The sequence below is a fragment of the Mus pahari genome, chromosome 1 (assembly GCF_900095145.1).
Source record: "Mus pahari chromosome 1, PAHARI_EIJ_v1.1, whole genome shotgun sequence".
NCBI lineage: Eukaryota > Metazoa > Chordata > Mammalia > Rodentia > Muridae > Mus > Mus pahari.
In genome coordinates this window covers 110117782-110134348 of record NC_034590.1, presented here as the reverse complement: position 1 = coordinate 110134348, position 16567 = coordinate 110117782, and the positions used below count along the sequence as shown (strand labels likewise).

The 16567-nt window shown below is 42.3% G+C and overlaps 2 protein-coding genes and 1 pseudogene across 2 annotated transcripts in view; 1 reads left to right on the top strand and 2 right to left on the bottom strand.

Moving 5' to 3' along the window:
* Syce1 (synaptonemal complex central element protein 1) overlaps positions 1-8351 on the top strand; it is a 12177-nt gene extending 3826 nt beyond the window's left edge. Inside the window, exons 2-13 of the mRNA XM_021214940.1 lie at positions 3472-3534; positions 4631-4690; positions 5038-5112; positions 5647-5694; positions 5929-5983; positions 6151-6240; positions 6438-6501; positions 7004-7070; positions 7148-7271; positions 7335-7445; positions 7582-7663; positions 7853-8351. Of these exons, the coding sequence (XP_021070599.1) occupies positions 3472-3534; positions 4631-4690; positions 5038-5112; positions 5647-5694; positions 5929-5983; positions 6151-6240; positions 6438-6501; positions 7004-7070; positions 7148-7271; positions 7335-7445; positions 7582-7663; positions 7853-7918 (905 nt within the window). The 3' untranslated portion in view covers positions 7919-8351. The remainder of the gene's footprint in view (positions 1-3471; positions 3535-4630; positions 4691-5037; positions 5113-5646; positions 5695-5928; positions 5984-6150; positions 6241-6437; positions 6502-7003; positions 7071-7147; positions 7272-7334; positions 7446-7581; positions 7664-7852) is intronic.
* On the bottom strand, positions 539-1020 carry LOC110333352 (annotated as a pseudogene).
* A 1442-nt stretch (positions 8352-9793) lies between the features above and the next one.
* Positions 9794-16567, bottom strand: part of LOC110329381 (cytochrome P450 2E1) — an 11617-nt gene continuing 4843 nt past the window's right edge. Inside the window, exons 3-9 of the mRNA XM_021208991.2 lie at positions 15519-15668; positions 15039-15199; positions 14535-14711; positions 13634-13775; positions 11572-11759; positions 10887-11028; positions 9794-10099 (exon numbers count right to left, since the gene is read on the bottom strand). Coding sequence (XP_021064650.1) covers positions 9915-10099; positions 10887-11028; positions 11572-11759; positions 13634-13775; positions 14535-14711; positions 15039-15199; positions 15519-15668 — 1145 coding nt within the window. The 3' untranslated portion in view covers positions 9794-9914. The remainder of the gene's footprint in view (positions 10100-10886; positions 11029-11571; positions 11760-13633; positions 13776-14534; positions 14712-15038; positions 15200-15518; positions 15669-16567) is intronic.

The window sequence follows — 16567 nt, the reverse complement described above, 5'->3', positions numbered from 1 at the left end:
GTACTATGTCCAATTTTCTGAGGAACCGCCAGACTGATTTCCAGAGTGGTTGTACAAGCTTGCAATCCCACCAGCAATGGAGGAGTGTTCCTATTTCTCTACAACCTCACCAGCATCTGTTGTCACCTGAATTTTTAATCTTAGCCATTCTGACTGGTGTGAGATGGAATCTCAGGGTTGTTTAAGTGCTTCTTGGCCATTTGAGATTCTTCCATTGTGAATTCTCTGTTTGTCTCTGTACCCCATTTTAAAATTGGTTTAATTGGGTTTTTGGAAGTTAATTTCTTTCTTTCTTTCTTTCTTTCTTTCTTTCTTTCTTTCTTTCTTTCTTTCTTTCAGGAAAAGAGCTGGTGATTTTATTTTCACATTTCATAATATAAATGAACACCACACCTTTTTGTATTACTTCTCCCTCCAAAAGTATTCTGTTAGGAAGGGAAGTTCCTTGTCATGCATCTAGTAAACACTCAGGCTCAGCACCAAGATCTCCTGATGAAATGGAACAAGAAATACAAAATGATAAAGAGCTTTTCTGCTCTTATCTGTCTGTCTGAGTAGGGCCAGGCCATGTGGGCACCATCATAGGGCAGGCGGGAGGTCTCATCATTGGAGGCCCAGGCATCATGGGCATGTGGCCTCCTATGGGTGGTCTCATCCCAGGAGCTGGTCCCACAGGCATCATCCCAGGAGGATGGGACCCATTACTGGCATCATGGGAGGGCCTCCCATGCGGGATGCAGGCATCATGCCACTCCGAGGAGGATCTGGGAGACTGGGGCGGGGGAGGTGGGATCATGGCCCCTGTAGGCAGAGGAGCAGAGAACAGAGCTGGAAGGATCTGTGTTGAAATGCAGCCATTGTGGTGTCAGTCAGGCTCTGGGCCAGTCTTCCATCCATTTCTGGTAATATTCTTTTACATTCTCTTTATGTTTCTGACCATTGCAGTGTGTCTTCCTCACAGACAGAGAATCGTGGGTAAGATACGTATCGCAGTAGTCACAATAAAACTTAGGCATGTTGCTCCACTGGAAGTTCATTTCTTGAGTTCTTAATATATTTTTGGATATTAGCCCTCTATCAGATGTGGGGTTAGAGAATATTTTTTTCCCAATCTGAAGGCTGCCGATTTTTCCTATTGACTGTGTATTCTGCCTTACAGAAGCTTTTCAGTTTCATGAGGTCTCATTTATCAATTCTTGATCTTAGAGCCTGAGCCATTAGAGTTCTGTTTAGGAAATCATTCCTGCCCCTGTACCAATGAATTTGAGGCTCTTCTTACTTTCTCTTCTATTAGATTCAGTGTATCTGGTTTTACGGTGAAGTCCTTGATCCACTTGAACTTGAGCTTTGTGCAAGGTGACAGATATGGATCTGTTTCATTTTTCTACATACCAATTGCCAGTTAGACCAGAACCATTTATTGAAGATGCTTTCTTTTTTTCGACTGTGTGGTTTTGGCTTCATTGTCAGAGATCAAGTGCCCATAAGTATGTGGTTTTATTTCTGGGTCTTCAATTCTATTCTATTAATCATCCTGTCTGTCTCTGAACCAATACCATACATTTTTTAAAAATAACTATTGCTCTGTAGTACAGCTTGAGGTCATGGATGGTGATTCCCCTAGAAGTTCTTTTATTGTTGAGAATTGTTTTCTCTATCCTGGGTTTTTTGTTTTTCCACATGAAGTTGAGAAATGCTCTTTCTTTGAAGAATTGTGTTGGAATTTTGATGGGGATTGTATTGAATCTATAGACTGCTTTTGGTAGGATGGCCATTTTTTACTATGTTAATCCTACCAATCCATGAGCATGGGAGATCTCGCCATCTTCTGAGGTCTTTGATTTTTTTTCTTCAGAGACTTGAAGTTCTTGTCAGATAGGTATTTTACTTGTTTGGTTAGAGTTATACCAAGATATTTTATATTATTTGTGATTATTGTAAAGGGTGTTGTTTCCCTATTTTCTTTTTCAGTCTGTTTATCATTTGTATAAAGGAAGGCTACTGATATGTTTGAGTTAATTTTATATTCANNCACTTTGCTGAAGTTGTTTATCAGCTGTAGAAGTTCTCTGGTAGAATTTTTGGGGTCGCTTATGTATAATGATAATGATACTATCATATCATCTGCAAATAGTGATACCTTGACTTCTTCGCCAATTTGTATCCCCTTGGTCTCCTTTTGTCTTATTGCTCTAGCTAGAACTTCGAGTACTATATTGAATGAATAGGTAGGGAAAGAGTGGTCAGCTCTGACTTGCCCCTGATTTTAGTGGGATTGCTTCAAGTATGTCTCCATTTAATTTAATATTAGCTGTTGGATTGATATATATTGTTTTAATTATGTTTAGGTATGGGCCTTGAATTCTTGATCTCTCCAGTACTTTTAACTTTGGATTTTCTCAAAGACTTTTTCTGCATCTAATGAGAAGTTCATGTGATTTTTTTCTTTGAGTTTGTTTATAATATAGTAGATTATGTTGATGGATTTTCATACATTGAACCATCCCTGGATCGCTGGGACAAAAGCCTACATGATCATGGTGAATGATCATGTTGATGTGTTCTTGGATTCGTTTTGTGAGAATTTTATTGAGTATTTTTGCATTGATATTCATAAGGGAAATTGATCTGAAGCTTTCTTTCTTCATTGGGTCTTTAGGCGGTTTAGATATCAGAGTAATTATGGCTTCATAAAATGAATTAGGTAGTGTTTCTTCTGTTTATATTTTCTGGAATAGTTTGAAGTATTAGCTCTTCTTTGAAGGTCTGGTAGAATTTTGCACTAAAACCATCTGGCCCTGGGTATGTTTTTTTTTTTTTTTGTTTTTGTTTTTTTGGTTGGGAGATTTTTAATAACTATTTCTATTTCCTTAGGGGTTATAAGAATGTTTAGATAGTTTACCTGATCTTGATTTAACTTTGGTATGTATTATCTGTCTAGAAAACCATACATTTCATCTAGATTTACAAGTTTTGTCTAGTATAAGCTTTTGTAGTAGGTTTGGATGAATCCCTAGCCATCTGCCTTTTGAGTCAGGATTTCTGTGTAGCTCAAGATGGACTTGACCTTGTGATGTGGACTAGGTTGGACTCAAAATGATGATCTTCCTGTCATTTTCTCTAAGTTCTAAGATTACAGGTAGACATAATTATAGCTAGTACCCTAGTGTCATATTTATGAGACATAGCTTGATAATATCAGCAGCACAAGAGAAATTAAATATAGCACTGGCCTCACCTTGAGTTTTATGAAGAGAATATGTGTGGTGCTATCGTAACCTGTAGGAAAAGGATAACCATGGAAGGGCCCAGTCACTTTCACTTTTTTGTACTATTCATTTGGGATAAGGATCAGTAACACTGCTCTGGTTAGAGATCTTTCCTCAGCTAATCTCAGTATAAGCCTAGGTATTGGATCCTTCTGGCTATTTTATACTGCTGAGTTTGAAATGTTCTGTTTTATTTCCACAGGGCAGTATGGGTCCACAAAGAAAATTGAAGACTTAATGGACATGGTGAAAAAGTTGCAGAAAGGTCACGTGTCTCTTACTATGAGGTTTGAAGTCAGGCAGATGTAGATTCATCTCTAAGCATTGCTATTCACAAAAATAAGAAATTATTTTTACTCACATTAACTTTAAAATTTAAACTTGGATGTGTGTGTGTAGAGAGGTAGCCCAATAGTTAAGAGCATTAATACTCTTGCAAAGGACATATTTGTTTCCCAGCACTCATATGGTGTCTCACAAGTATTAGTAAGTCCAGTTCTAGGAGATCTGATGCCATGTAGGCACCAGACATATGTGTGGTACATATACATATATGCAAGCAAAACACTCATACACATAAAATAAAAATAGATGTTTCTGAACATGTTTTAATTTTAAAGAAAATTTGGTGTGTATGTATGTATATATGTGTGTATGTATATATGTATGTGTGCAATGTGCATGCTCACACATACCATGTAATGATGTCAGAGGGTAGATCTCTCCTTCTATGTGGGTTCCAGGGATCAAACTCAGATTGTCAGGCTTGGTAGAAAATGCCTTTACCCACTGAACCATCTCACTGTCCCTTAAATTTTAGTTTTTGAATTAAAAAGGGAGCCATGATGATTCAAAGTTATAGCAGCATGAGAGTGAACAGAAGAAGGCAATATGTTTTCCCAGGAGCACTGTCCCAGGTCTCCTTTGACCCCACAGTAGTGTGTTAGATCCAGAGGTTTTACCCATAACCCTCTTCCACTTTACATCCAGTCACCTTCTACTTGATCACATATATCCTGTTTCCTTCTCATTTCCTCCTCAGGACACCCTCCACTTTACCTAGAGAGCTTGAGGGCCTTCCTTCCTTGATGGAAGGTCCCCAAGACACTTTCCCATATCTGAGAAACACTTTCTGACCTTTGCCTATAGACCTCTCCCCTTGCTTCATTTCTCTTGAATGAAGTTCCTACAGCTTGACTCAGGATCTCTATTGGCCTGTTTCTTGTCCCCACAATCCTAGATTGAGACCATAATGTAGCACCTGTACATATGAGATGCTTAGGAGATTTCTGTGAAGTAAAAGCTGCAGAATCCCAGGTAGACATATCCTATCAATAATGAGCTTCCTTTTTGCTTTGCAGTGGGAAGTCTAGAGCCCCGGGTTGAGGTCCTGATTAACCGTATTAATGAGGTTCAGCAAGGTGAGCTCAGTGATTGGCTACCATCCAGGACTAGCTACAAGTTTTAACCAGCCAGGCCCAATAAAAAGTGGAAATACAGGGGTTCTTGTTAAAATTTCTGTAGTTATTTCATGAGAACATAAGTGCAGGGCCCTTCTGCCTCTAACTGCCATAGTCATTTGCCTGTGAACACAGCCCTGCTGCCCTGCCACCTGAGCCTAGCAAGAAGGGCCAGGATTTAGAAAGCTTTGTTTCTTGCTTTGTAAAATCTGGGCCCCCTCTAAGTTTTCTTTAGGGGAGTGTATGAAATCTCCTCATTTGTCCTTGAGGCTGTACTTACCAAATGTTTGTCCTACTCTTTGGTAAAGCAAAAAAGAAAGCCAGTGAGGAGCTTGGAGAGGCCCAGACTGTCTGGGATAACCTGCAGAAGGAACTGGATTCATGTAAGTTAACTGAGAGTCACTAGAGGTTTCTATAATGTCTTAGACTTCTCCTAATGCAGTCCTGCAAACACCAGGGCCATGGCTCTTGTCTTTCTCCAACCTCATTTCTTCTAGCAGTCCCATTTTCTAACAGGAGGGTTGTGGAAATGCCTTTGAGGCCAGTTCTGCCCTGAGTTCTTTGCAGAGATAATCCTCCATGTATTGCCCTAGATAATACAAGTTATTGCCTCACACCAGCAGCTGTATATTATTAGAAATGTCTTTCTTAGTCATCATGCATTACCTGATCACATAGCCCTTTTGATTGATGTTGTTTTTCCCGGTCCCAGTGGTTGTTATACATGTATATGGATATCTTTTGTGAAAATTAGGGCACATTGTGTTTACAGGAATGTGGATACCCATAAAGGTAGGAACTTACCTTAAGGAAACTACATCTGGGTTAGGGTCACAGTTATACTTGCCTCTCATATGACTGCCCTTGACATTTCTGTGTTTGGTCTCTAATGCCTGAACCTTCATCATCTTTTCTAGTACATGAAGAGAAAGTACGTCTGAAGGATATCTTGAACAGAAAGGAAGGTATTCCCATATTACCCATTTCTAGGCTTTGTGATACCCTATCTAAGCTCATTCTCTCTAGTAGCTAGAAACTTAAGAACTCCCAACCTTGTGACATTCCTATGGCTTTTACCAGACTCAGAAAATGTCAAAATCCAGTCAAGTGTCCACAGACTTGATGTGATCTGTTTTGTTCTATTTGCCAAATTAGATGCCTTAGCAAGCACTCAGAGGGCCCTGTTGTTATCCTTACAGAGACCCTGAGGATTATGCAGCTGCACTGCCAGGAGAAGGAAAGTGAGGCACAGAGGTAAGATGCCATGCCTGTAGTGGTCTCCCTAAGTGTTCCTGTTACCTCCCACACCACCTGCTATGTTAGACACAGGCTTGAATGTGGAGGAACAGAATAGAAGCCCCCAGCCCTCCCTCCAGGAGAGTCATTCAAATAATATGGCTGAGTGTCGGTTTCCTTCCCAGGAAGCACAGCATGTTACAGGAGTGTAAAGACAGAATTTCTTTCCTGAACTCCCAGATCGACAATGAGAAGGCCAAACTAAGAAAACTGAGGTAAACCTCAAGGGCTGGGGATGTGCTGTAGGTATAGTGACGCCCTGGATGGCCAGGCATAGTCCTGGATGATCAAGGGGGTGAAGGTATTCCTTGTGTAAGAGTGGACACGAAGTCCCTGGGTGCTATATAGATTCAGACCTTGACCAAGCTCTGTGGTAGTTCATGGCTATCATGGCTTTGTGGTTGGCTCCTAGGTTGGATTTTGAAGAACATCTGGAGACTTTGATGAGTCAACATAAGGACACCTTGGAATTTCATGTGAGTCATACAACACTATGTCACCTATTATACTTTGTCCCTATGAAAGCATTGGTTGGTGGTCCTGCTGTCATCGTAAATCCAGTCCTTGGTGACCACTCTTGAGGTACTTGGTGTCTTCAGTATTGGTCCTTCCCATTCACTCATGTTGTTGTGTCCATTCAGTGTTCTCTATGTCAGTGAGTAGGCCAGGAGGAGAGAAGAGAGAAAGATACACTAATAACTAAGTTCTCAGAGAGTGACTCATGATTGTAGGGTTGCAGATTTTAGGGTTTGGAATACTTTCCCTTGAACCTCATTACAGGGTTAAAAGGTCCAAGGAGAGAGAATGACAAGATCAGTGCCCCCGAGCTTACACCATAGCTGGCATACACCAAGTGGCAGGGTCCTAGGAAGTGAAACTTACTGAGAGGAGAAATGATTCGATGTATACAGGCTTCTCTGAAGCTCAAGTGAGCCAGGAGATCTGGAAATATCTTCTTGTTTGTGCTCCCCACCCCAGAAGCCTGAACATCTGACAAAGGAGATGTGTGTTTTGGACAGCAGCAAGGAGCAGCTGCTCAAGGAAGGTGAGGTCAGGGCCAGAAGGGTGACTCTCACCTGCACCAACCTGCCCTTACCTTCTTATTACTCTTTTTCTCTGTAGAGAAACTGATCAAAGTAAAGCTGGAGGATGTGAAACATCGGCTGTGTGCCTTGGGTGGGCCTGAGGGTTCTTCCAGCCTCACTGAGGGACTCTTCCTCCGAAGCCATGAGGCAGCTGCAGCAATGTAAGATGCAGGGTGGGGCAGGAGAAGGAAATGACTAGCACTGACTCCTTCCCACACTATCAGGCAGATGTTCAAGGATGAGAACAAGAAAGCTGAGGAGTTCCTAGAGGCTGCAGCTCAGCAGCACCAGCAGCTGCAGGAGAGGTGCCACCAGCTACAGCAGAAACGGCAGAGGTAGGCATGGAGCTCCTGTGTCATCATTTCTCCCAGGAAGGTGAATGGCAGCTGTTTCCCCTGTTCTGCCTGTATGTCTCTTCATATTTTCTTGATTTTTCTGCTTTTATTCTCGCTATTCACTCTTCCTGAACAGGCTGAAAGAAGAACTGGAAAAGCATGGCGTACAGATCCTTGCTCATACTACACAAAATGAAGACGACAGCTCATGGAGGACGGTAAATCCGGGAACAGAAGGGAAAGGAAAAAAGTGGTATTCATTCTTCAGAGTATAGTCTGTGGAAAGGGCATTCCTACTGAGGAGGCACAGCTGAGGCAGAGGTGCAAACTCATGGTAGCATGGGCACAGAAAGGTAGAAGGGGGTGGTAGGAGCAGGGAAAAATGCCTGGGCCTTTACCTCCTACAGGCCAGTCCTAAACCCGTAGAAGTCCACGAGGAGACAGTCCAAGAGCGCCCATCAAGCAGGACCTAATACCCTCCTCAGCCTGGGGGATATACTAACTCCAAACATCACATGGGGATGTTTTGTGTAGCCTGCTTCATCTGAGTATGTGCTGAGTGGAAGAATGGGTGTTGGGGCCAAGCCCCTCATGTCTTTGAACCTGGAGATGTCTTGGCTCAATTTTGATTTTCACCTAGCTTAGGGTCCACACTGCAGGCCCTTAGTAAATGCTTTCCCTGTCTCTTGCTCACCACTAGTATCTGACACACTCTTCTACTCTTGAACAGAAGGATACAGATCTGGACATTTTCACAGGATCTGAAGCCACTTTGTAATTTAGTTCCCTCATGTAGGCCCAGAATAGCATATACTTTGAAACAAAAAGAAGACACATCACCAGCTCTTAATTATCACTCTAAACCACCTCATTCTTCAAGCAAAATAAATGAAATTTAAGTCTGCATGTGGTCTATATTGTTTGTGAGCAATCCCAAACTATTGCCAGGAACATCCTAAACTAAAAATGCTCTTTTGGTTGAGGAGGACATAAATGGGCAGACCTTCCCCATTCGTCTTTGGTTCTATTGGGTCCTTGTTTGGTTGCCATTTGTTGTGTGGTTTTCCTGGTAAGATGCAAATGAATGTATATTTTTCCTCAAATATGGAAGGGGACAAAAAGGAAAGATTCTATCAAATCCAACTCAGTGAATAAATGAGTTAGCAGGGGGATTTACAAGAGCTATATCTTTTAAAATTCTGCCTCAGTCAGTTTCTTTTTTTTTTTTTTCATCTTACAGAATGCAACATTTGGGAATTTAGTGGAATGCTAGAAGAGGATTTTGTAAGGGTCTCATGAGGGTCTTTTGATACTTCCCTTCCATGCAGAAGTTGATGCTAACAACCCTATTTTTACAGATATTGACATCTGCTGTGTAGCATTGCCATGATTCAGGGACAAAGTTTTCTATAGGTTGCCACAGTTACTGTATTTTATGTACACTAAAATACAGTGTATTTTAAGTTCCTTAAATAGTAAGTTCCTTAAGGCCAGACTAAGTCTTCTAAAGAACTGTACTCCTGTTTTGTTTCTTTGTTTTGAGACAGAATCTCATTTTTAGTCCTGGCTTGTTTGGAATTTGCAATGTAGACCAGGCTGGCCTCAGACTCACAGAAATCTGCCTGTCTGCCTTTGCCTCCTGAGTGCTGGGTTTAAAGATGTATGCCACCATGCCTTTTTTTGCAACTGTATTTGTGAAGTTAATGCTCCTTCCTCGAAAAGACAGCCAGGCTTGAACCATCTCAAGCTTTACCACCAAGAGAAGATAGTTGGTGACTCTGCTGACCAGGTGTTGACCTTAGACAGTGTCCAGATGATGCTACAATTAGTTAATGGCCCATAGAGCTACATACATCCTATCTTTCCTTTGTCACTTGAGAATTTCTGTAACAGTAATCTATGAAGTTGAAACATCTCTGCCCCAAAGTAAATTCTAAAATGACACTTTTTTTCCCTCCTGGAAGCAGTCTTGCCATTGTGGAGCTATGATGATCCAAACACCTTCAGTGGGGTCACTGTCGTAGTGTTTGTTAACTTTGGGTTTAAGTAGAACCCCAACATAAATGAGCTGGAAAGTTGGGTCAGCATAAAGCTGCTCACATTATAATCCCAAGAACCTAAGAATATGATACCTATATGGTAAAAGAACTTTGAATATATTGTTAGTTCAGTGTCTTGTGATGGGCAGATAACCAGATCATCCATGCATATGCAAACAAATTATTTTGAGAAGTCAGGGACAGATAGATTAGAAGATGTTATGCTACTGGCTGTGAAATGCTATTCACTCACTGGGGAACTTTCACATGGGCAAGGGGACAAGGCTCTCATTAAATCCACAACTAACATAGTTCATCAATATTCTTTCCTGTTTCATTTTATGATAGGAACTCCATACGCTTGGAATTTTTTAAACAGTCATTTTTTAAGGGATAATGATGGGCAGCAGTGTCAGGCAGTTTCCAGATCTCAAGAACGAGGAATGACACAGAGTTTAAATTCGCGTGGGATACTGCCAAAGCCAATTGTAACAGGACTGAGGTCGATATCCTTAGGGTCAACCAGAGACTTCAGATTAAAATGCTGCAGAATAGCAGACAAAAGCAGAAACAGTTCCATGCGGGCCAGGCCTTCTCCAACACACACACGCTTTCCTAGAAGAGACAACAGTGCTGATGAGGTACTGAGGGAGCAGAGCAGAGCTAACACTAATAACATTGAGGGCGTGGAGGTGTGAGAGGAGGCTTCAGGTACACCACCTAAACTAGGAGTCAGTCTCCATCCTTGCCCTTGGTCCCAGAACACCAATGCCCATATGTCAGAGAGCATGAATGTCAGTGACACTGACTCGAACCAGCTACTGACTCCAATCATTGAGAGCTCCACTGCATAAACAAGTAGTAGTTTAGGGAAATGGGCCCAAACTGTATCAGCCATAACTCCAGGAAGCGGGGGCAAGTGAAGCCTGTGTAAACATGGACTGTTAAAATTATTGAACTGACTGTGGGATCTCCCTTTACAGGAACCCTAGGTGGGGCCCTGCGATGGGACCATCTGGGAGGCCTGGATGCTTCCTAAGAAGAGCCCAGGTAGCTAAAGAATAGAGTTTTGTAATTTTTGTTGAAACTTATGAAGAATTAGGTAATACAGTTTTGAGAGCTTTTACTGGGTTTGGTTAGAGTAGAAGTAGTTCAACAATTAATTAGAAAACCATGTCCATTCTGTGATAATCAACCCAGAACTCTCATTTCCTGGACTCCTTGTGAAATATGTCAATTGACTTCTCTCAACAGGAACAAATGTACTTGGGTGGTATATTACAGGGGCAAAATGGAATTGAGATGGTAGTCCTCATCTAGGATGGGGGAAGAGCACATGGGAAGGACGTTTAGGACTGATCAAGACAGTTTCCCAGGGAAGACACAACTGAACTCTGCTTACCTGCAGAAAATGCCTTGAAATAGTCACTGTACTTGAACTTCCCATTTTCATTCAGAAAATGCTCAGGTTTAAACTTCTCTGGATCTGGAAACTCGTAGTTGTCATATAAAAGGGAGTCCAGAGTTGGAATTACAACTGTACCCTGGAAGAAGTAGAAGTTCTGTCAGTCAAGTTAACAAAACCTAGGCTTTCATCTGGAAGACCCTAGTGAAGAGGGCTGTTGGAATTTTACATATGTAGGCTAGCATATTTTAAATTTGCAGTGTTGTTTATTTAAGGACTATGTAGAAAAAGAGACAGGGATCAGATCAGGTCTAAATGAAAAGGGAGGCCTGATATCTTTCATAGGATGGGTCCCAGGCTTGATTGTGCTGCCATGGGATCTCAGTTTTAGAGTGGTTCACAAATCCTCTGGACCAGTTGAGGTGACATTTTCCATTTCTTTGATTTCTTTGGTCATGAGGTTATTGGAGTGACTATGGGTGAAACATTCTGTGGGGGCAGGAGAGAATGCTGGCTTGATTCCCACATCCAAATATATATATATATATATATATATATATATATATATATATATATATATATGCTGGTCAAAGGTCCTCTTGAGTCTCTATCCTGAAGGGCAACCTGGGTGATAAACTAACAGAACAATGCCCAATGGAGTGCTTTCAAACTCATGCCTGACCTTGGGGATGACGTATCCTCGGAACACTGTGTCTCGGGTTGCTTCATGGGGTAGGTTGGAAGGGACAAGATTGATGAATCTCTGGATCTCATGCACCACAGCATCCATGTAGGGCATATTCATTCTGTCTCTGACAGCAGGGGCACGGCTTGGCCCAATAACCCTGTCAATTTCTTCATGAAGTTTCTCTGCCAAGATATGAATAAAGTCAACCTCAAGGGTTAAATCTAGAATTGATGTCTACATACCATCTACCCATATCTATGATCATTTCCATTTGCCTGCTCACCTATTTACCCCTGTAACCCGCCCATAGCACCCTCCACATTCTTACCTACTCATTCTCCCTTTCATCCATCTATCTAATGATCCTGCAATAGCTCCATTCACCTACATATCTGTCTAATTCTAACGTGTATCTGCCAAGCCACCCAGTAGATGTTTATGGAGCACTTAACCCTGAGTTATATTATACATTTATAATCCCTAAGTACTTTGAATTGCTAAATCATTTCCTTACAAGTGCCAGTGAAAGTTAAGACCTGTGATCTTATTCACAGTTGACAGGAAGTTTGGGCATCTATTGTCATAGTTTGTGATAGTTTTTCCAATCAGGAGTAGAGATAAAAGGGTCTTGGAAATGTCTTCTTAGAGGGAAATCTTTGTATTATTTACTCTAGAACAGTTTACTATTGTTAAAATTAGGAAGAGGGTGACAGACTAGTCTATAGTTAATGAAATTTAAAAGCCCCCGTGATCATAACACAGGTAATAGCAACCTTTGTCAAGTTCCTTGGTCTTTCTGTGTTTGGGATTTACTATGGAACTTTATAATTAATGTGGAGTTAAAAAAAAGCAAGTTGTGTATGATATGGTATAATACTAAAGCATGCATAAAATAAATAGTTATGCATTAGTTAACATTAAATGTCCAAGTCACACAGACATGCTACATAGTGGACCGGAAGCATCACTGTATCTGGGGAGTGAGGCAGGGGAGTGTGATTTAGTGGGTCTCTAGCTAGCCGTATAATGCTTCACTTTTTAAATAGCTCCAAAGCAAACATCACAAAATGTCAATAGATGCCCAATTTGGTAATCGATGTATAGATGGCTGTCACATTTACTTACTCCTTGACTATATTAGAAATTCATTATGTTAATAATTTAAAACATTTTAAAATTTATGTTTGCCTAGCACAGTAATAAAAGTTCTAGCTACTGTAGTTTGTATATTTCCCTCCTTGGACTTAGTCACATTTCATGTTTTTTATGTGTGGTGTGGAAAGTCAAAGGCATTGCTGACAGGAAGGCCAGAGCTCAGATCTTAGCCATGGACCAGACAGATACACAGTAATGTTCTTGGGAAACATTGCTTTGTATACAGTAGCTGCCCAGATCTATGCCCAGCTCAGAGAATGGCAGGGTTTCAGGCCTTCGAGCACCTTCCCCTTAGTTTGTCAGCCCCCTGTTTCTCTACTAAAGGTGAGCCCCAGTCACTTACATGTAGGGATCCTCACACTTCCTCTATGTGGTAAATGTATGTATGACCCTCTGCATACTGGGTTAAGGCCCCATGCCTGCTTCAGGCACAGAATTCTTCCTGCCCAGATTTTGCTTCCTAAGCCTTGAAGAGGAAGTGAAATGGATTTAGGACAGCCTGAATTGCTTCTCTTTCAACATCCACTTCAGAGCTTCCTGGGGTAAGATGCTCTGGGATGACTCCAACCTGACTGGTATCCCTGTCACAGCCTATAAATCTAGGAAATACTTATCAGGGGAAATTGCAACATTGTTTTCTTCATCAGAAATTATTTACAGAGCAGATCACAGACTCATTCCCCTTTCCGTTTCAGCACTTGGCCATAAACATCCCAGTGGAGTGTGTAGGGGACTAGCCAGTCTTCAGGATACTAGGTCCTGGCACATACAGGGTCATGTGCTTTTAAAGAAGTTCATTTAGTGACTGGGCCACAGAGTGACAGCTGAGGCCTGAATTGCACAGGGCGACCCTGACACGTCTCAGATATGAATATGGGAGTTTGACTTCTCATTCATGTACCTTCAATTTCTGGGTATTTCATGAGAATCAGGAGCCCATATCTCAGAGTTGTGCTGGTGGTCTCTGTGCCTGCAAAGAACAGGTCGGCCAAAGTCACAGAAATATTTTCCATTGTGTACATGGGTTCTTGGCTGTGTTTTTCCTGTGAAGTTGGAGACAGATAGGGATCTGGTAAGATCTCTTTAGGTGTAAGAAGGTGATGTCTATTGCTCTTTATAAGGGAGGGACCAGGTTTTGTCATACTCGTTGTGCTATCAGAAACAGCTCTTTCTGCCTCACGACAAGGGAAACCGATGCTTCCAGGAAATAGGCAAAGCACAGGAAAGGGTTTCTTAATCAGGCCACAGGGTCTTGCCTTGGTCAGTAGTGCCAGGATTATCTAATAATGACTATGACCTTCCTAAGCTGTAGGGGTCAGGCTCAGCCTCTTTTCAGGCTCAAGACCGGGTTTTTTTGGAGCAGGGCCAGGAGGAGGCTGAGTTGATTGCAATTTCTCAAATGGAAATTATCTAGAGGAAATCAGTGTAGGAGTTTACATGTTTTCAGCAAGAAAATAAGGGATAAGCATGCAAGAAGCTGAGAGGCTGAAGGAAAATGAAGGTGGGGGAACCTAGAACTCTGGAAGTTAAGCAAAACTGATGAATAAATACCAAAAGTTTTCTCAGATAAGACTAGATTTTTGAAAGGGTTGCAGTTCTTCTTGGCCTGGAGGATGCCTCTGCCATCCAAATGTGACCAGAGAAGAGAATGGTGGTCATGCCAAAGCCAAGTGTGCTTATAGAAAACCATGGCCATCAAGATGCATCTGTGGTGCTCAGTGTCAGCACCAGAGATTGGGTCATAACGTCAGCCCTGGATGACGCACTCCTGGCCATCCTAGCAAGCCCATCTTGCTCTGTACCTTCTCCATCTCTATGAGGAGACAGTCAGTCACATCCCGGGCACAGTTGATGTCCAGTGACTGAAGGTGTTCCTTGGCTTTTTCAAGTGTGTACTGTCTTATTTCAGACACATTTTTCATGATTTTTCTGTGGCTTCCAGGTAGGTATTGTAGATAATCCGAAAAGTAATTGTAAGCCTAAGGAGAACAAAACTATGTAACTGATAGGAGCCTCCAAACAATGAATTTATGGTCATCTTTATCATACTGTTTAAAATATTGGGTCCCATGGCGTCTTTTGAGAGTGTTGTTCTCCAAGTCGTGTGGGTAGGAATGTTTACACATTCAAGTGTACACAGATCCTGAAGTGAGAAGGATGCTGAGCCAACCTAGTCAAATGCCCTCCTGTATGTTCCTGTAGTTAGACTTTCTAGGTTGTTCCCTCTCATGCAACCTGAATTTTTCTTCCCCTTCTAATGGGAACAGTGCAACTGAAGGTTTACGGAAAAGGAGGAGCTTGGTCACCTGGATCCAGGGAGTACTCAGCAGGTAGAAGTTTTCATTGAAGAAACTCATGAGTTCCAGACACTTCTTGTCATTGTAATCGAAGCGTTTGTTGAAGAGGATATCCGCAATGACATTGCAGGGTGCACAGCCAATCAGATAGGTGGGGTCAAAAGGCTGGCCTGGAAAACAAATCGAGCACGTCACCATGGTCTGCCTTCCCTAGCCATCCCAGTCTTCTGTGAGCTTTCACTGAGGACACAGTGAATGTATAAGCCTCCAAGTGTCTTTACTTTTTAATGCTACTTAGGGAACAACAGTCATGCCTGGCAGCCACTTTTGCTCTCCCGGAAAGAGCTGGGTCTCAAATCGAGAAGGCAGTACCAGGGGACCAACTTGATCTCTTCCTTCCCCAGGGTTCCTTTAGCTGCAACTGTCTCCAGGTTGTTCAATGTCCTTGGGAGCCTACCCACAACCCTTCCCGACTGCTGAGATACTAACCTTTGGTCTTTTTGAGCTCCTCCACCAGGAAATGTGCCTCTCTTTGGATGCGGGCCTCATTACCCTGTTTCCCCATTCCCCAGTCACGGAGGATGCTTAGGGAAAACCTCCGCACATCCTTCCATGTGGGTCCATTATTGAAAATAATCCCTAAGAAAAAGAGACCAACAGGGGTTACTATAAATACCCAACTCTTGAAGAAGTAGGGGGAAATGGTCTTGGGTTTAGTGTGCTTTATGTTGTGTGCTTGACCCTTTAAAGGATCTCCAGTTGCTAGTCAACTGGTCCTTTAAGAGAACTGCTTGACCTTATGACCTTCAGTGTCTGGTTGCCTCTTGGACTTCTGGGAAGAGGAGAGCATATAAAATGCCAGCAGAGGCTGAGAGAAGGGGATAAGGTGCCAGGTGGCAGAAGAGTATGATCAGAGATGGGGGTTAGTGAAGACAGTTGGGGCAGAAAGAAAGAAGATCCAGTAGGAGACAAAAGAAGACAGCTGGTGCAGCAGAGCCAGGAAATTGAGCAGAGTGAAAACAGGAGAAGGTTGCTGGAGAAACTGAGCTGGGCCAGGGAAGATATTAGGGGACAGTTGAAAGGGAATTGGGTTGGCAGAGTGAGAAGAGAGGACAGTTGGTTGCAGCTGAGCCGGGAGAAGCTGAGCTGAGCAGATAGGCCAGAATAGTTGTTATAGTTTGGAAAGCTAGAATTGGGAAAACTGGGAGAAGGGACTGTTTATGCAGACTTTTAGGGAATGGAGGGAGGACTGGTTGGGAGAAACCTTTGAAGTGGCTGGGTTGGGAACTGGGAGGACGGCTGGCTGGAAGTTAAGAGAACTGGTTGCTGTTTGTAGGAAAAGGAGACATTAAAAGAAACATTAACACCAGGCATGGTGGCGCATGCCTTTAATCCCAGCACTCAGGAGGCAGAGGCAGGCGGATTTCTGAGTTTGAGGCCAGTCTGGTCTACAAAGTGAGTTCCAGGACAGCCAGAGCTATACAGAAAAACCCTGTCTCGAAAAAACCAAAAGAAGAAGAAGGAGGAGGAGGAGGAGG